At 40.9% G+C, this 20,238-nt stretch overlaps 1 protein-coding gene across 5 annotated transcripts in view; it reads left to right on the top strand.

Annotated features, from left to right (window-relative positions):
- Positions 1-1,303: 1,303 nt before the first annotated feature.
- The window catches only part of IGF1 (insulin like growth factor 1), a 115,641-nt gene continuing 96,706 nt past the window's right edge, over positions 1,304-20,238 (top strand). Inside the window, exons 1-2 of one of the 5 annotated variants that reach the window (XM_036759012.1) lie at positions 1,304-1,712; positions 7,392-7,548. In XM_036759012.1, coding sequence (XP_036614907.1) covers positions 1,650-1,712; positions 7,392-7,548 — 220 coding nt within the window. In that variant the 5' untranslated portion in view covers positions 1,304-1,649. Of the gene's footprint in view, positions 1,713-3,546; positions 3,624-7,391; positions 7,549-20,238 lie in introns of those variants that run through there. The other 4 variants (XM_036759009.1, XM_036759008.1, XM_036759011.1 and 1 more) reach the window with 4 other exon arrangements.

Genomic DNA, 20,238 nt, shown 5'->3' with positions numbered 1-20,238 from the left:
ATCAATAAATGTGCAGAGGTCCAGTTTAGGGCTGCTGGAGGAATAATCCACAGCTTTAAAAGCCTTAGATTTCAAAAGGTGATAATTGCTATGGGGTCCATAACCACTCAGAAAGCATCAATCAACCCATTTTTCAAAACCTGCTGAGCTCCCTTGGATGAAAGGTCTATAAGCCAAAAATAAAGCCCACCTCTGGAACAGAACACCATTCCACAAGAGAGCCCCAAAGGCCAAACTAGCCCCCCAGTCAGTACAAGGTTATAACTTCAAACTCCAGACCATTTAAGGGTCCCTAGAAATCAATCAGACCCTACTTGACCAATTTCTAGGGAAGGATTGAGTTCTTCTCTTGTTTTTCCCACCTTGTTCCATAATCCCCCTCCTTTTATCTCCCTCGTCTCTAAGGAGCAGGACAAATCGTGTCTATAAAATATCACAACCGGATTCTCAATGGCCAAGAGTGGAGATGCAAAGTATATATTATAAATAGAAAAACAGCTGGCTTTGGAGCACACCGCAAAACCACTAGCACACTGGAGGGATTTGCATGACATCATAACCCTGGAGATGGTATTACTGGCCAGCTGGTGTTGTTTCAGAATATACACAAATTGGAGGGGGCAAAAAAAATCCCCAAAGAGGGTCAAGGTAGGCAAGGGGAAAGAAGGAGGGGGAAAATAATGAGCTCTCAGGTGCCCTCTCTGGGAGTAGTCAGGAAGGAAAGAAGGAGAATTTTCTTTTTTTCTTTCTTTCATTTTGCTTTATGGCTGACTGGACAGCCCAGCACCAGGATACCGGGCAAAGAGCATGAGACAGTGACCTAAAGTAGGCCGATTGCATCGCTGCATTCCCCTTAATGTAGGTTCTAGGAAATGAGATCATTCCCCCTCACGTGGCTGCTGGGAGCTAACCGAGGTATTTGCTCCCGTGTGTTACAAGTGAGGGTTCACCGGGGGGCAGCAGCTGCTGGGGAGCCAGCTTCTCCCCCTCTCTGGTCATTTCATGGTTAAACCTGGAAGGCTGGCTGCCTGGAGAGAATCTTTGCTCTGCGCTAGGAGACAAAGACACACCGAACCCCCCCCCCCCTCCACCAACTCCCCCCCCCTTCTGCTCTTGAGAAGCTACTAAGGTGTACGGGCAAATGTGCTTCTCGGCCCAGGGAAGGGTTAATTATCATACAACTGCTTGTTTTCTGTGGCAGCCCAAGGATTTTAATGTCTGCTAACCCTACCACTAACACACATTCTTTTCGGAGAGTGGGGGGGGGGGGGGGCAGAGAAATGCTTCTGTGCTCTAGTTTTAAAATGCAAAGGTATGATGTTATTTGTCACCATGCCCAAAAAAGTCCTTACTTGATAACTTTGCCAGAAGAGGGAGAGAGAGAGAAGGCAAACGTTCCGCCAGCTGTTTCCTGTCTACAGTGTCTGTGTTTTGTAGATAAATGTGAGGATTTTCTCTAAATCCCTCTTCTGTTTGCTAAATCTCACTGTCACTGCTAAATTCAGAGCGGCTAGAGCCTGCGCAATGGAATAAAGTCCTCAAAATTGAAATGTGACATAGCTCTCGACAAATTCCCCATCTCTCTGGATTCCTCTTCTCCCATTATTACTGCTCACCAATTCATTTTCAGACTTTGCACTTCAGAAGCAATGGACAAATTCAACAGTCTTTCAACGCAATTCTCTAAGTGCTGCCTTTGTGATTTCTTGAAGGTAAATCTTTCTTACTCTTTGCAAGCATGTGGGTATTTTATTTCATTTGATTATATTTTTCAATTTTTGGTGTGTTGCATGCTCTCCGTCTGGGAGTGGTGTTTACTTTTAAATTACATTGTTTCTTGAAGGGGGTGAAGGCAATTTGCAAACTGCTGACTGTGCAATTTTGTTGGGGAGGGGGGTCTAGAAAATAGCTCTGGGGAATAAGTTGCATATGCACGGAAGACAATCAGGATGAGGAAAGCTGCTGCAGGTACTTGGACTGACTTTCACTTTTGCAAGCTTTCATGTATATCATTGCTGAAGATTCCTTTGCATCTTATCTATAGTCGGAGGCTGTGAACCCCCGGGGGGAACAGAAACTCCCAGCTGTTTTCTGCAGGTGCAGATGTTATCCTCTGAACCCTGGGGGCTCGTTTCGGCAACTTTGTCAGGACTGGGACTGTGATCCATGGAATATGTGTCCTGAGTGGCACCCAGGGGTTGATGTTAGAACTTTTGCATATTATCTTGGTGGCTAAACTCCTGACGTTGGCTATGTAGGCACTTAGCTCCGACTTTGGCCATTCAAAGTTAGAGGTAAATTGAGTTGGCTCTTTGGGAAATCAACCTTTGCGACTCTTGCTGACCTTGCATATATTCCTATAGACGAGAACAAATGTATACTGTATAAGGAAAGCGGAAATTACTCCGGCAGCTGCCTGTCCAACTTCTCCCTTCTGGGGAGGGCTTCTGGAGGCAAAAGTTTAGCTGTGGGGTTTCATGGCAGAGAGCTCTCTCCTTTGGGCTCGCTGGTAGCAGGTCTCTGAGTAGGTAAACCTGGCTGGCTGGGGATGCACTGACCTCTCTCTCGGCTCTCTCCCCTGGCCCCTGTTCAAGTTTCCATTCTTGACACAATCAGAGCCTTGGAGACGGGTGTTTTTGCAATTTGCTAACACTTTTGTGCCGGGGACACCACCACCGCCAGCACAATTCATAAATGGTAGCTGTTGCTTAAAGGCAACCTTCATTCACTGTTCTTTCAATCATCCCATGGGGAGTGGTGGGGGGAGAGACTTTATTAGACAAATCAGGGACTTGGGCATTTCTGGGACCCATATGCCGGGGAGCACCCGGTCCTGACCCCCTGGAGGGGACTCATTGATTTCGACCCTGAGAATATCAGTGTTATAAAAGGCATGAAAAGCAACCAATTGTCTTTGTCTGGGGTCCTGTCCAACACACAGGCATGTGGCATGTGGCATGTGGCAGAGTCCACGTCATTACATCGTACCTACATGTTGGCGCAACTTTTGCCCTTTTGCAACCAACTTACCAAATCCTTCTGTTCTGTGTGCTGGGCACTTTTCAGAGATGGAAAAACCCATGGGGAGTCACTTTTTTCCTCCTATATCTAAATTGGGTAAATGACTTGGCTCCAACCTTAAAATGCAATTAAGTGAGCCACCAGGGTCCTGCTCATGGGCTTAGTTCTCTGCCCCCCACCTCACCTCCCACTCCACATGACTCCAAACATTTCCAAATAGTGGAGTCAGGGGGGAAGAGGTGAGAAAGGTAAGCCAGGCACTTTGGGCATTTGACTGACCTGCCCCAATCCTGTGGGGTTGTAATCAGAGTGGAATGGTCTCTTTACTGGAGGGGTGGGGGTGGGATGAGGGACGGGGGACTGGAAGGACCCGCTGGAATTCCAGCTGTGTAGTGAGCCTAGTGTTTGAATGGACAAAAGGCCGTTTACCCAGTCCCCTGGTATACCTGCCCTGGGTGTCCAAATGTAACTAGATGCTTTCATAAACCCCACCCACAGAGCAGCACATGTTTCTTAAAGTCTTCAGCTTTCAATTCACATCAGCCACATAATACCCACCCTGACCTGCTGTAAAAGACCTGCAACCCAATTGTCACACCTCCGTGAGTATTTTCTTATGAATATTACCCTGCAATTTCCTTGGCCCCCTTGACTAGAGCCCAGACATCTTGAATCAATTGAGGGGCCATTTAATTAAAACTCAGATCAAAGAAGTTTTCTCTGTAGATTGGGTTCCTGAAGGACTTTTGAGGGATCGGTGTTTTTAGTTTAGATTTCTTTTTCTTTCTTCTCCCTTTCTTTTTTTTCTGAGTTTCTTTCTCTTTTCCTTTCTTATTTCTTTCATTTTTCTTTCTTCCTTTTGGTAAAATAAAGGAGCCACAGTAAATGATGAACATATGGGTCTACTTCTTTCAAACTTTTCCCTCACAGGCAAGCTCTTTATTGTTTTCTTTTTTGGAACACTGTGTGGATAAATTTTCGGGTTCTCTCTGTGGGTGTACTGGACTGTTCCCTTGGCCTTCATTAAAGGAAAAATCACTAGAGGATCTATCTTGTCCTAGGACTAAAGTGCTGATGTTTATCTTACAATGTAACCCAGCTGAAAACTTTTGAAAAGTCCAAGTAGTTCAGTACTGGAGATTTATGCTTATAACTTGCCTTAATGTTTTCTGTCTGAATGAGCTGTTAAAGACATAAAGTTTTGACATATGTATACATATATAGGTACATATGTGTGGATATATATGTATGTGCATGTGTGTGGTATATATGTATATAATGTATATTGCATATATAGCATAGTTTATATACAAATGTATATTTTATTACATATATCATATGTACATATATCCTGGTGTTTAGTCCACTGAGGCTGTGTGGTGGACAATTTTTCCAAAGTGATTTTTTAAGAAGTGAGGAATTAAAAGCCAATTGTGATTACAGGTGCCTGATCTACCAACTCAAGATCTGGGGAGAACAGAGTTGCATAAAATTAAAGAGGGCAGAAGATGAGAAAAAAAGAGTGAAGTGGGGAGAAGAAATGAGTTAGAAATGATAGATTCTAGGAATGGCCATACCTAGATTTCTTTTAAGGTTTTTCAAGGGTGCATGCTCTTTTTAAAAGAGAGTGTTGAAGTCACATTGGGTTATGTTTGGGGTGCATTTGTTGGGGTTTCTATTGGAAATGTGGAAGAAGAAGGAAACAAATTTCCAAGCAAGAAAATGGAAATTGGATGCCTTCTTGTTTCTTATACCCTCAGTGGATTTGGATGTGTGGGTGGTTTCCCTTCAGAGATGCCATTAAGAAAATGGAAGAAATGTTCAACCTTCTCTTCACCACCTCTTCCATTTCATGTTGGTTATTTATAATGCTTTGCTGTATATTTTACAAGCATTTGCTAAATATTTATGCTGTGTTAACAAGAGTCAAGGGTTTGGGTTCTTTGCCAAGTGCAAGAATAAAAAATCTGGCCACAAATATGGAAATCTTAATTAAAATGACCTAGCAAACTTCGCAACTGATGTAAAGCTATTAAGTAGAGAGTTCACAGAGTGCAATGGTAGTTGTCAGGAAATAAGTGATTCCATCCAGGTCTTCAAAAGAGAAGGGGTTGGATGAAAATGTCATTGTGATGAGGTTCAGAGAAGCCTACTTTGGAATGATGGATTCCAGTTACTGCTCCATGTCCTACCTGCCCAGGAGACATAATTCATTTTACCTACCGTCCCAGCAGAGTTTCCCTCTGGTTTCACTTGATATTGGATAAGACCAAGAGGGAAGTTATACTTCTTAAATTTGAAGATTTTTTGGAAAGAGCCAAAGCTTTGAGACATGAGTTGACATCACGGAAAACCAAATGATCATTTTCAAATAGGTTTTATTCTTTTTGAGAGTAGACCTGGGACTCGAATCTCAGGAATCCATTTCCTGGCCAGATTACTATTTTGTATCTCTCTCTATGACTGGCCAAGTCCCATCATTGGCGGGGGGGCTTTCTATTTATTTAGCTGTAAAATGGATATGATGACATAAGGGCCTCTGAGGTGAAGGGAAAACTGTTGTGGGAGAAAGAAGGGAACCCACAGAAACAAAAAAGGCTTGAAATGTTTGGCAAGTTTCACATGCGCAGTAGGCATTCGCTAAATATTTGTCGATTCGATTCCAATTGGATGAAATGGACTTTAGAATTCAGAAGTAGAAATCCATTTGGAGTAGCATGGCATAGAGGGTAGAGATCTGATTTATGAGTCAAGAAGCCTTGGATTCAAGTCCTTCCTCTGACACCTGCTGATTGTGTGACCTTGAGCCAGTCATTCTATGTGCCTTAGGCGGCACCTTAAGACTCAAAGCTGCAGAGCACACACTCCTAATGAGGAGCTCCCTATATCAATAAAATCAAAGGTTCCCAGCCAAAAGAAGTCTCCCCATAATGATCCAATGTAATTTCTGATTTCTCATATTTTATGGCTTCTGGTCCCTCTCCTCCCCCACCCCCAGTATCATTTTTCACTGATTGTGATAACTGCTAGTATTTCACAGATGAGAAATCTGATTTTAAAAAAAAAACAGGAAAAAATATGGAGATTTGTAACCTCATTGCAAGACCTTTAGTGATAGAGTGGATTCCTGGAATGGAATGGAATGAAATGTTCTAGTTAATCACACATTCTGGTTCATAGAGAGTTGTCATGTATAGGAAACACAGACAAGCAATTTTCAAAGCATTTTAGTATAATGAAATGTACTTAAGAGCAAAGAGGACACAATGTGATCTTAGAAAGCACAGCAGAGTAATCATTAAGAACTTCTCTGATCTTGCTTTTTGTGACTTTGGCAAGTCATTTAACCTCTATGGTCCTTATAGTTCCTTCATCTATCACATGCAGGGGTTGGACTAGAAGGCATCCTATCTACCAGCTCGAAAATGATGAATTATCGTGACATAATCTTAGAGTTAGAAGCAGGGGTGTTCTGGTAGATATTTAATGACCAGCTCTTCAGGGGGAGAAATGTACACAGGACACACTTTTCAGCATAACCTACACTATTAACATTTTCTCCATCCCTTTCTTAAGTGTAAACAAACGCCAAAACAATGAACTAAGCCCAAATTCGTAGTGTTTCTGATTTCTGAGGTATAAATGCTCACACCGAAAATTTAACAATCTGCTCTCACAAGCCAGTTTGAGCTGACTCCAGTACGTGCCTGGTTGGAAGGGCTCCCAGAGACCATGTAGTTCAGCTCATGCAGGAACCCAAATCCCCTCTGAGACATCACTGACAAGTGGGCATCCAGCTTCTCCTTGAGGATGTCCCATGAAAGATACCCCTACTACCTCCCAAAGAAGCCCTTTCCCCAAGCTCAGCCTGTGCAAAATTGCCAATTAAAAGTGGCATTAGAATACCAATTTACAGAGAAGACCAAAAACATGAGCAGGGTATGATGGAAACAATGTTGGCTCTGAAGTCAAAGGCTGTGAATTCAAATCCTGGGGCAGTAGGTGGCACAGTGGACAGAACACCAGGCTTGGAGTCAGGAGGACCTGAGTTCAAATCCAACCTCAGACATGTCACATTTGCTAGCTGTGTGACCCTGAGCAAGTCACTTAACCCCAATTGCCTCTCACACACAAAAAAATGAAAACAAGGTATTTATCGGACCAGGCACCCAAGTCTTTGGGCATCCCTACCTGGGGCCAAGTCTCTTAACTATAAGGAACCTTGATTTGTCCCCTTAGCTTATTCTCTTATGTTGCTGTCTTGTCAAGCAAACTACCATACCTTTGTGACTGCCCCTCATAGAATGCTGGGGTTTTGGCCCCCTCATCCCAGATGGGGAAATATGACAGTCTTTCTGCTTGTTTGGCAGGTGAAGATGCATACTGTGTCCTCCATCCATCTCTTCTACCTGGCCTTGTGTTTGCTCACCTTGACCAGTTCAGCCACCGCGGGGCCGGAGACGCTCTGTGGAGCTGAGCTGGTGGACGCCCTTCAGTTTGTTTGCGGAGAAAGAGGTTTCTACTTCAGTAAGTTACCCTCTCCCTGGTCCCTAAATTTTAGTTCCTAAAGTCTGAAGTGTTTGTTCTGTGGATTTCCAACTGCAGAGAGTTTGCTCACAAATGATTGAACCATAGGGCTCACCACTGGCTGCTCTCCTAAGGCTCTGAGATTCCTTACCTTAAAGTAAGCATTATGTTTCAGAGGAGAGTTGGCAAAGGAAGCCATCTGGGGATGGAATTTTCCTTCTTAATATTCTGCCTTTTCACTGCTCCTGGTTCATCCTTCTCTCTACCTTTGAAGCAGTATGGTACAGTATGAAGAACACTAGCTTTAGAGTTAGAGGACCTGAGTTCAAATCCTGCCTCCTCTATAACCTTTGATGAATCATGCACTTGCTCGTTGGCCCAGATAGACTCTAGGGTCCCTTCCAGCTCTACATCTGTGATCCTATAGGTCACTTAACCTCCCTGGCTCTCAGTTGAGTCACTTTTGAATATGAAATGAGGGGGTTAGACAAGAGGGCCCTTACGATGTGTGCATGTCTGAATGTGGGAGGAAGGAAGCACATATACTTGTTTTCAAAGTATGCCTAACTCTGGGCTAAATGCAGCCTACTGTGGTACATTGAAAATAATGCTATTTTGGAGTCTGAAGACCTGGGTTCTAACCATGGCTCAGCTGCTTATTACTTTCACCTGTATGACTGTGGAGAAGTCACTTTCCATTACTCTAGTCCTCGGTTTCCTAACCTGTAAAGCAAGGGCATTAATCTAGATAACCATTTCTAAGGTTTATTCCAGGTCCAAATGGTTTACCTTTTTAGAGGAAAATGAAAAAGCCCACTGGCAGAAATTTACTACCAGGTTACATGAATGGCCAATTAGGATGACAGGAGATGGGTCATGGTGACTAATACAACGTGGAGACAAAATAAATACAAACTGAAATCAAAATTCGTTCTCTATGGGAGCCAGTTTGTGATTTTAATAAAGGCTTAGCATTGACTTGGGAGAGTTGGTGAACTATAGACTCTGATTCTCTGGTTGCTATCTCCACATGAAAAAGAATCTTTATGAAAAGAACCAGAGCATAGTAGGGCTATTTTTTTAAAAATGAGAGCTGGCTAAAAGCATGACATTTTAATGCTTTGGAGACACTCAAGTCTTCCTTGACACAATATACATTCATGAAATCCATGACATTCAACTAATTTAGCCCTTTGGATTCAATTATGCCATACCATAGGTTAAAGAAAAATCCCAGACCAGATACTTCTCCTAAATAGCTCTGTGGAATTTCAGACTTCCACTGGCCATTGACTGGGTCTTGTGATCCAAGCGATGAGAATCTGGCTCACATCATATGTGAGTCATCCTGAAGGGTTTATATCATCAGAAGGCAGAAAAGTTTTCTCAGTTGTCTTTTTAGCTCTAAAGAATAGATTCTCATCTCTCATCCTCTTCCCAGATCTTCTCTCCAGGAAAGGAGAAACCTGATGATCTGACCTGTCCACTGATTTGGGAGAAAGCCTTCTTTAAGAGAAAAGGCAGGGGAAGGACAGTTCTATGTACTCTTTGGTGCCTTCTACTGTCTTATGGAATGAATGGTTATCTATTTCCAGTAGAGATAATCCAGTCAAATCCAGTAGAGATAATTTATTTTCTCAGAATAGATAATTTCTCTTTAATTCTTTGAATTTCATATTAATAAATCCAGAATATAAACGAATTTTAAAGAAATTAATGTTTTAATATTAAAATTAAGATGAAGGGGATGACCTTCTGACATAAACATGATTTTGTAAAATGTCTAATCCTTCTATAAATCATCATTCTTCATTCAGTTTTCTGAAGTTCAATGTCTCCCACTTAGCCCAAAGTGGATTTTATTTTTATTTCAGTCACCCACTCTTACTGTCTCCATTAACTTAACTATATGATGACCAGGTCTCCACTTTGTTTGGGCCAGTCAAAAAAAATATGACCAATGATAAAAAAACTCCCTGTTCTAAGCAGACTATAGGTATGGAATGAGATATGCTTTGTCAGATACGGCCAATGTGCTCATGTGTCTTAAATGTTCTTCTTTATTAGAAAGGAGGATTCAAAGCTGGAAGGGGAGGGGGAAACATTGGGAAATTTCACTGATTTCAAAAAGAAAAACATCCACAAGGCATTTAAAAAAAATTTAGAATTATGGATCTTGAAAGGACCTTGGAGGTCATCTAGATCATCCCCCTCACTTTACAAATGAAGGGGGCCCAGAGATATTAAGTCATATAGTTAATAAATAACAGAGCTTGAGATTCAAGCTCAGGTCCTATGACTTCAAATTCAACAGGAGATACACTGCACTGTGCTGCCTTGATAACTATGATCATTCCAAAAAATCATCCACTGGCTGGTCATTTGAACTGTAGAATGTAATATGGCATTCTCCAAGATTCCAAAGCATAGACCATGGTAATAGAGCCTTTTGGTACCCATGATATATACATGTGTATGTTTTTTTTAAAAATATGATGGAAAGCAGAAATTAGGTCTTAAGCCAGTTTATGATTATGTTACATATGCTTCCCACCCCCCACCTCCCAGATAATCAAAATTCTTTAGCAATGATGATGGAAACAAACAATGGATTTCCACGTTTTCTTGGATTAGGTTTGGAATACAAGGATCTACATGTTCCCTTCTTGGGAGTAGGGGGAGTAGATAAATGTTGTAGCTGAAATCTAATTCAGTGAGTTCAAAAATAAGAGCTCCGTGTGAAAAATCTTGACATATTGAATATGGCTTCTTGGGAGAAAAGTATTCTATGAACTCAAGGGATACTCTATTCATATTATCCTTGTTTCATTTATCTGTGAATGGTATGTCTCTGCTGGTTTATAAAGTGGATTGGTTTCATTTGGATTACTAGTCTGACACAAGATCCATATAGGGGGCTTTCTGATCATCACACTCAGAACAGGAAAATATGCCTCTTACTCCAAGTAGAACAAACTGTTAAGGTCATCTCTCAGCCTCATTCCTTTCTATCAGATTCCTTCTCTAACCAAGTTCCATTAAACCTAGTATAATTTTCTTTTTTCCAGAATCCAAATCCAACTCAGAGTAGGCTCCCATTCAAATGTCCCCTGATGAATTTCCTCCAAGATAAGCAAGTGAGACAGATGCTCTCATAACCAGAGGAATCCCAATTTAAGAGAGATGTCAATATAAATTTGCAATTCTTCAGCTCTCCTCTTTTTCACTGGGTTTCACTAGTAATATTTAAGGCTGCCAAAATGTTTGGAAGTTAGTGGTGGTGGTTATTGTTTTATGACTAACTAAGATGTCAACTGATTCTAAATGAATTGGTTGCACTAGAGAAAGAGATTGATAATGTGCCTTGCATCTCAGCCAGTTACTCTTATGGGTATTAACTGTCATCAATAAATTTTTATTGAGTTAACACTTTTGCCCCTTTTGAGATTTATAGTGAAAGGAGATGTCTGCCCTCGGGGTTTATATTCTTCAGAATAGCTTTTGGTATAGAAAATGAGTTAGAAAATGACAGTCCTAGATTTCCTCAGAAAGCCTGAATTTTAAAGTATGTGAAATCATTTGGTAACAAAATGCTATGAAAATAGAAGTCATTATTATTATAAATCAGCTGTGTTCTCACTTTTCTCCTTCAGGAATACAGAGAAATTTCCCTACCTCTTATACAAGTTAAATCATTAATCTATTCAATTAATTAAATATTGTCTTACATCAAAGCATCGTAGGTTTAAAGCTGGAAGAGACTTTCATGAGCCATCTAATCCAAACACCTCATTTTAAATAGGAGGAAACTGAAACCCAGAGAGGCTAATTAATTTGTCCAAGCTCATACAGGTGGTAAGTAGGAGTCAGGATTTGAAGACAGATCCTTTGACTCCTGACCCAGGATTCTTTCCACTATACTATGTTGCCTCTCAAGATTGCCCATGGGATCTCAGAGTTTGGTTCAGTGTCAAGAAAAACCTTACTAACCAATAAAGTTGCCCCAAGGTGAAATTGGACACCTGGGGAGTAATGAGTTCCTCATCCCTAGAAGCCTTCAAGCAAAGCCTGGTGACCACTCATTGGTAATGAGGTTGAGGGGACTCTTGGTTAGGTACAGGTCAACCCAAATTACCTCAGAGTCCCCATACAACTGAGAGATTTTATTATTTTTTTCACATAAGCCACATTTCCATGACTCCAGGGTGAATATATTTCATGGGCCTTCCTTGCATCATTGACATATTTTTAGTGAGAGTAGAAGAACTCATCCATAATGAAGCTGAGTTTCACAGATGTTTCATGAGATTGAATTCCAAATGAAGAACTAATGGCCAACTCTTACCCATGTGTCGTAGTTAGATATTAACTTCAAGACTCAAATATTCTGTCTACATTCTATGGGAATATTAGTGGAATAATAAGTACCATAGCATTCTTCAATTAAGGGAAAAGTGAAACACAACCCGATCGGACTGTCAGGGACCTTCAAGAAGGCTAGATTATCCTAACCATTGTCATACAAAACTTTAGAAAACCTGCTGCTGGTTTAGGTGAAAACCAGCCAAGAGACAGAGGAGCTGGATATACCAGTCTCTAGAGGTGCCTTCTTGATCTAGGTTTTGTCAAGAGTTTATACAATCTAATTCAATTCAGGAAATAATTTCGGAGAAGCTATTATGTCCTAGGCACTGTAAACCAATTGCCTTAGTGTATTGTGTTATTGTTGCATATATAGTCTTTTACCTGACTCTTTATAATTATTTTAATAATTATGTCTTGGGACCACCAAGCTTGATAAGTGGTTATTATGAGTAGAGTTGGTTCCCAAAACGTTAGCTACACTATAAATGATCCTCTAATTAGAGGGTACTAATGAGAGCTTACAACCTACCAAAACTTGGCACCAAGAGCACCCTAAACATTTCCGAAATCGACTACCCTGTTATTAAATAAACAAGTGTGCTAGGCTACCCTCTGTGCACAAAGATGCTGCTTTTTCCACAGTTAAGGTGCTGGGTTGGAGCTGTTCCATCCCGCCCCCTGGCTTCTCCCCCTTGTGGCCAGGGACATAGGTTTGTGACATAACTAGTAGAAATTAAGTGACTATAGATCTTTATGCGAGACAAATCAGCCTAGGTGAGAGTTGACCCTCATAATCTTGATGTTATTAACATCACAACCCAAAACTAGTGTCTCTCTTTCCTATATGACTTTAAGGATTCCAAGATGCTTTTCTCACAATGATCTAAGGGAGCAGTATGGAACAAAGCGAAGGGAACTGGCTTTGGAGGCAAATTATCTAAGTTCAAATCATGCTTACTTTCTGTGTGACCCTGGACAAATCATTTAACCTCTCTGAACCTCTTTCCTTATCTGTAAAATGACAGCATTGAACAAAATGGCATTTAATTTCCCTGCCAGCTTTAAATCTATGGGTCCAAATCATTTCACTACTCTGGGACTCAGTTTCCTCATCTATAAAAAAGATAGGATTGGACTAGAAGGCCTCAGAGGTTCCTTCCAGCTCTAAAACTATGATCCTTCTTCTGGACCCTTGAATACATCCTTTTTACCAAGATATTTTAGTATCACAATTTAACTCTGTATCCCTCTGCACACCCATCAAAAAACCCCTCGGCACAAGTACCTGATGATTCCTGTGCATTTATTATTATTTGTATTGTTACTTAGAATCAATATACAATTATTATATATAGTGTAGTTAGCATAACAGTCACCGTGCTAATAGAGCCTGGTATTGATATAGTGAACTTAACTCTCCAAAGTACTTCCAGCATGGATAGAGGCTAGAATCCAAAAGACCTGGCTTCACTTTCTACCTCAGGCATTAATGGGGTGTGTGACCCTGGCTGAATTACTACCCTTTTCTGAGCCTCAGGCTCCCTATCTCTAAAATGGGAATGATAGGAGACCCTACCTCACAAGGCTGTTGTGAATGTCAAGTGAGATAATATATATAAAGCAGTTAAATGTCAGCTATTGTCACTTTTATTATTATTAGCAACTCTAGTACATTGTGAGGACTTACTGTGACAAATTTGTGGAAGGAGAAAGACAAAGAGGTACACCTGGGCTGGACGGCCTTGGATGAGTTGCCACCAAAATCATTGGAAGTTCTTTCCAATCATCACACTATTGGAGTAGCAGAATATTACACATTTTGTTCCTTTATACTCGGGACAATTTTGTTATACAGAGATCAATAATTAATTATTATTGGTAATAATAATTTTCCTAATTATCAAATGAGAAAACTAAACCATGAAGACTCCTTGGGCTCTAGACATTGCATTAAGCTGCCTCCTATCAAGAGAATTCAATTCCATCCAATTCGATTCAACGAGCATTTATTAAATACCAACTATATCAATCAATAAGCATCTACTATATCAATCAAAACCATTTACTAAGTACCTGCTATAAAAATCAATCAAAGAGCATTATTAAGCCCCTACTATGTGCTATGCACCATACTAGACCAAATACAAAAAATGGAAAATGCTGTTCACAAGGGGCTTTCGTGCTCATGGAGGTAGGGGACAAGCAGGCATAGGGAGAAAGGGAACAATGGGTATACAGATAAATAAATTCAAAATAATGTAAAATAAATAAAGAACAGAGATTGAGCAGATATTCCAGTATGGCCAGGTTGATACTGAATCATCCCATGCAAAAAAGAATCAAGGAAGTCATTTATATGTTTCGAAGACAGTAGCCATCCCTTTCAAAGATTTTCCTATAGTTTACTCTCCACAAAGACTAACTATAAGTGTCCCTAAAGTCTGGACACATAGGCAAAAATGCATATTTTGAAATATTTGGGATATTAATAGACTTTAGCCCCCTTGACTTCTTTTTCTGGGGTACGCTAAGGGACAAGGTGTACTCGATGAAAATCACAGATGCAACACACTTGATTGAATGCATAAAGAGTGAATGTGCTAAAATTGATGGCAATGTGGAGTCATTGCATCGAGTTCACGCGAATCTTGCAAAGCGCATCAGCCTTTTCATCACAAATGATGGAAATCATATTGAAGATGTTATCTGTTAATATTCCAGTTAAATAAAATGTTGTTGAAAGTTTCATTCATTTCATTTCTTGAAAAGATGCATTTTTGCCTGTGTGTGCAGACTTTAGGGACACCCTGTAGTTCTATAACAGCAGCAGCAGTAACACCAACAGTAATGACAACCCCAATAATATCAAATACGAGGAACAACTCTCTAAGACTATAAATTACAGAACAGCTACAGATCTGCGTTGGTGGAGGTTGTTTCCTCCCTGGGAGTTCCCTATGCCAGTGAAATCAGAGGGATGGTTCCATCAAGATATTATGGTTAATAATAACAAGAAGGAGAATGATGGCATTTCACAGACTGCAAAGTACTTTCTAAAGCTGATCTCATTCGATCCCTTCGGCATCATGGAGAAGGGTGTCAGTAACCACATTTTCCAATAAGGAGCCTGGGGGTCAGGAGCATTAAGTGATATGCCTGTTGTGCCTAGCTGGTAAATGTCAGAGATAGCATTCAAACTGTAGTCTTCCTGGGTCCAGCTATTGCACTCCATCTGCTATACCAGTGGTTTTTGTTCCACAAACCCTCTCAGCATCAACAGCAGCAACAAAAAATGTTGTCAACCCCCAGAATGATTCAGTAATCTATTCAAGATTTATTCATTAAGGGGACAAGCATTTATATATTACCTACTATGCACCAGGCACTGTGCTAAGCGCTTTAAAAATATCACGTTTGATCCTGACAACCCTTTGACATAGGTGCTGCTATTGTGCTCATTTTACACTTAAGGAAACTGAGGCAAACAGGAGCTTAGTGACTTACCCAGGGTCACACAGCTAGGAAGTGTCTGAGGCTGAATTTGAACTCGGGTCTTACTGATTCCAGGCCCAGTGCTCTGTCTGCTGTGACACCTGTCTCAGTGCTTGCATTAATTATAATAATAACTTTTGCCCACCAAAAGCTTCAAATCACTACAGAAATAAACTTACAATGTTTCAAACATGCACATACCTCTTGTCACTGAGGAAAAAATATATATTTGTAATATAATTTGGCAATCAGTGATGATTTAAGGCACTATGAAAGAAATTTTAGTGCAAACTCCTTAGACTATTGAGTTCAAAACCCCCCAAATGGGAACCACCGAGCTATAACGCACAGAAAGTACTTTGAAAAGCCAGCTTTAAATAAAATATATCAATAAAAGGCATTATTCAGTGGATAGAATACTGACCCCGGAGTCAGGAAGACCTGAGTTCAAATCCACCCTCAGACACTTGACATTTACTAGCTGTGTGACCCTGGGAAAGTCACTTAACCCCAACTGCTTCACACACACAAAAAAATAAAGCATTATTCATATGAACACCACCCCTCCACTGGGTCCCTCCTACATTGTTTTATATGCAATGTAATGAAAGAAGATTGGAGACCTCAAGTCAAGTCTTGGCTCTGTCTCTTAGTAGCTATCTGACCCTAGAAAATTCCTTCAACTTCACAGGGTCTCAGTTTCTTCATCTGTAAGAAAGGGAGAATAACAGTCCCAGTACCTACCTCTGAGGGCTGCACTGAAGATCTCAGTAGAATAATGAATGTAAAGTGCTTTGTAAACTCTAACGTGTTCTAGAAATGTCAATTATTGCTGTTGATGATAATGAGAATGCTCATAATCTCCAAACTGTGGAATAAAAAGCTTTTGAAATCTAGAGACCAAGCAGAAGAAATTAAAAGCATGTGGGGAGAGGGTGAGACTCCCACTTTTCCTATCATTCATTCGGCTACTGAAGTTGTCTTGGAGATTATTTCAATCAGGCTACAGAGCATGTGCTGATATTTCAATATTCAATTACAAAAACCAGCTATTTTATCCACTGTGGAATGTTAGATATAACAGAATATTAATTATTTCAATAACAGTATATTGACTTGTCCCAGGAATGTCTCTATCTGAACTCCATCAAAAAAAATTGAGGACAAGATGATAATAAGAGATGTACAACAAAATCACAGATTTGGACAAAAATACTAGTGCATATGTATGTAGAGCCTTAAGGTTTCCCAAACGTTTTATGTATGTTTTATCGTCTGAGTCTCAGAACAATCCTGTGAAGAAGATGATATTATCATCCCCATTTTACAGATGAGAAAATTGAGTCACACAGTGCCTGAGCAGGATTCAAACCCAAGTCTCCATGACTCCAAGTCCAATGCTCAATCTTGGCAGTGGTGGACATTTTCCAGGCCAATCTGGATGGCTGCTCTCCGAGGATGTTTGTAGAGGAGGTCCTGGTTGGATCACATGACCTCTACAAATCCCTTCCAGCTCAGAGGTTCTGGGGCTTCTGAAACTCCCAGCATTCCCAGCCTTGCATTTAATTTGGCTAGGATCTTGAGGACTTCTTTGGTGGTATTTGGGGGAATAGGTCTATAATGGAGCTGTAGACTTGGGCAAGATGCCAAGGCAGCACCTCTCCAAGAAACACCTCTCCAGGAAAATGCCAGCAGCCTGGGAGATTCAAAGGAATGACTTTTCCATTTTCTGGAAGTTCAAATCCCCAGGCCTTATTAGCTGTTAGGCTAAGGGGATGACAACATTGCATTCTGTTTGTCTTTATCTATAGGCTAGATCATGTTTAAAGCCCAGAAGGAAAAAAAACTGTTACTTGACATCTGATTCCTTAACTGCAGTTAGCTGTATGCCTATTTAATGCATTGTTTAGTCTCATATTGGCTAACGCCACTTAACGGCGAGAGCCGGCATTCATTCTTGGCATGGCCATCCCCTCTTGCTTTTTCGCTGAACCTTAAATACCAAGAAAAACCCTTGACTTACTTTACTCCTGGCATGCTGCTTTATGCAATTGGCCTGAACCTTTGCACAGGGCCCTCTGCATTTGTCCTGAGATAATTAATGGCTTTGCAATATTTGATCAGGAGCAGCCACAGTTGCAGGGAGGAATTATGCAACTGGCAGAGACCACACAGTCTTCTAATGAAAACCTCTTGCATTAAATGCTCAGGCAATCTGTTTCAGGGCAGGAGAATCACATGGTGACCTCCAGAAGCACGTCCAAAAGACTGGAGTCTCACTTAATGGCCCATCCTGTAGAAGGCAGTATAGTCTAAGTGGAAAGGCAACCCGATTTGAGCTGAACAGATCCAAGTTCAAATCCCAGCTTAGCTACTTTCTGTCCATTGCTCTAGGCCTCAGTGGTTCCATTTGTAAAAGTGTAAGATTGGATTGGATCAAGAGTTCTTAAGCTGGAGACCTCCAAGTAATCAGCAGATAGATGTCAGGGAGTCTATAAACTTGGATGGGGGAAAGTTATTTCTTTACTTATAACTTAAAAGTTATTTCTTTACTAATGTCTAACTGAAATTTAACATTTCTCTCCGGAGGTTCAAAAAATTCTGAGAGATGGCATATAGATGCCATGAGACCAACCGCCAATGAGGTCTGTGACAACCCCAAGACTACATCATCTACAAGGCCCTGACCAGCTCAAAATTCTGTACTCGTCCAATCCCTTTTGCAGCTAAGTGGGATAGGAGATAGAGTGCTGGGCTTGGAGTCAGGAAGACCAGAGTTTGAATCTTACCTCAGACTCTTACTAGTTGTGTATAAAGCCAGGCAAATCTCTGAAGTGTTCAGCCTTAGTTTCCCCATCAATAGAGTGGGGACAATAATAACACTTAACTTGTTCTGAGGATCAAATGAGCTGGTATACAAAAGTTAAAAAAAAAAACCATGTGAGCTACTACTATGACTATGCTCACAATGCTAAAACTTAGAAATAATCTAGTCCAACCCAGCCATTTTACAGATGAGGAAACAGAGACCCAAGGATATTTGCTCAAGGGCGCATAACAACGGGCAGAGCTGAGCCCACAACCCTAGCAGCTTTCCTGACTTCCTAAGCTATTCGATCTTACCATGCTGGTTTCAGACTTGGATGGGAAATGTAAAATGAAAGGAGGAATCTATGCTGTGAGAAGTTCTCATATGAAATAGGATGTGCTGTTGCTTATCATCAGTAATGATGATACAACATCAATACACAGAAGCATTTGCAAAACCAGTGCACACAAATGTACATCAGAGCATCAAGTCTCTGTTTCTCTGTCTCTGTCTCTCTTTGTTTTTTCTCTCTCTGTCTCTCCGTCTCTGTCTGTCTCTGTCTGCCTGTCTCTCTCTCTCTATCTACCTATCAATCTGTCTATCTCTGTGTCTCTCTGTCTCTCTCCATCTCTCTGTCTCTCTCTTTCTATCTCTCTCTCTATCTCTCTCTGTCTCTGTCTGTCTATCTATCTATCTATCTCTGTCTCTGTGTCTCTGTCTCTCATTCTCCCCTCCCCTCCCCACCCTGGATAAAGACCATTCTGATGGGGTCTTTCTTTCCCAGCTTCCATTTAAAGTCACAGTTCAGAATGTTATTGTATATTCTATCACTCCTACTCTTGGATTGCTCTCTCCAATGTCAACTCAGCTCAAGCTGCTTTGGAATGACTTTCTAACACTGGGCTATTGGAAAATCTGAAGCAGGGTGATGAGTTATTGGGCCAGTCATTTTTGCTGGAGTTTTCAGTGAACTCAAAAGTCAACAGTGCCCCAGACCAAGAGGGATTTTTCACTCAATTTCTGCAGAATCCTGGGGCAATGGTGTATGAATCTCTCCTGAAAACCCTCTTCCCTGAAGTCTTCATGAAATGGAGTGGATTCTTTGAGTTTTAAGACTTCTCAAGCTGGATGACATGGGCCTAAGAGCACAGGACCACAGATTTAGAGCTAGAAAGGACCTCTGAGATGATCTAGTCTAAGCTTTGATTTTACAATGTAAAAAACATCAAGGACCAAAGAGGTAAAAGTACTTATCCAAAGTCACACAGTTACTAAATAGCAGAGCCAGAATCCAAGGCTAGCTCCTCTGACTCTGAATCCAAAATTCTTTAAGCTACAGCAGGCTGTATTCATTATCTGGATTCCAACGTCCCTTCTTGTAACTTTAAAAATATGTCCATTGTGTAGCCAATTCTCATAAGTACCAGGACGATGCACCATATTCCCTGATGAAATCAACCTTTCATCATTGACATATGATTGAGAAAGGCTGCACAAAGCGAACCCACAAGCAGAAAGTCCTAATATGTGCAAAACTGGGGGAGGGAGTGTATCTCTTGGGAATCGTGGGCAATTTCCGGATAATCCAGGGGTTTCAACCTCCTCCCCTAGGAAATGCTTTCCCTCCCCTTCAAATGCATTGTTGAGATTTCACTTGATCTCATTTTCCCCACTCACCTTCCAGTGGAAAATGAATGGGTTGGGCTAGACCCAAAGACTCCTTCCAGCTCTGACATCACCTGACTGTGGGATGTTAGGGAGTGTTGAGAGTCAGGGACCAATCAAGAGCTGGACCATTATTGGTCCTGGAATGACCCAAAACTGATTCTGACAAAGGAGTCATTTTGATAACCTTTCCTTTAAAAATAAAAACTGTTCACAGAGCTTATCCTTAAATGATTTTGAGTGGTCTCCCACTTCCTAATTATCAAACTTGAGAATTTTTTTAGGTTGACCATTAGATGAAATAGTTTGGGGCAGAGTCTTCTGACTAGAAATTTGAACATTTCTATCCAGAGTTATTT

The sequence above is a fragment of the Trichosurus vulpecula genome, chromosome 5 (assembly GCF_011100635.1).
Source record: "Trichosurus vulpecula isolate mTriVul1 chromosome 5, mTriVul1.pri, whole genome shotgun sequence".
Classification (NCBI taxonomy): domain Eukaryota; kingdom Metazoa; phylum Chordata; class Mammalia; order Diprotodontia; family Phalangeridae; genus Trichosurus; species Trichosurus vulpecula.
The sequence above is the reverse complement of the archived record's forward strand: the minus strand, read 5'-3'. Positions and strand labels throughout refer to the sequence as shown.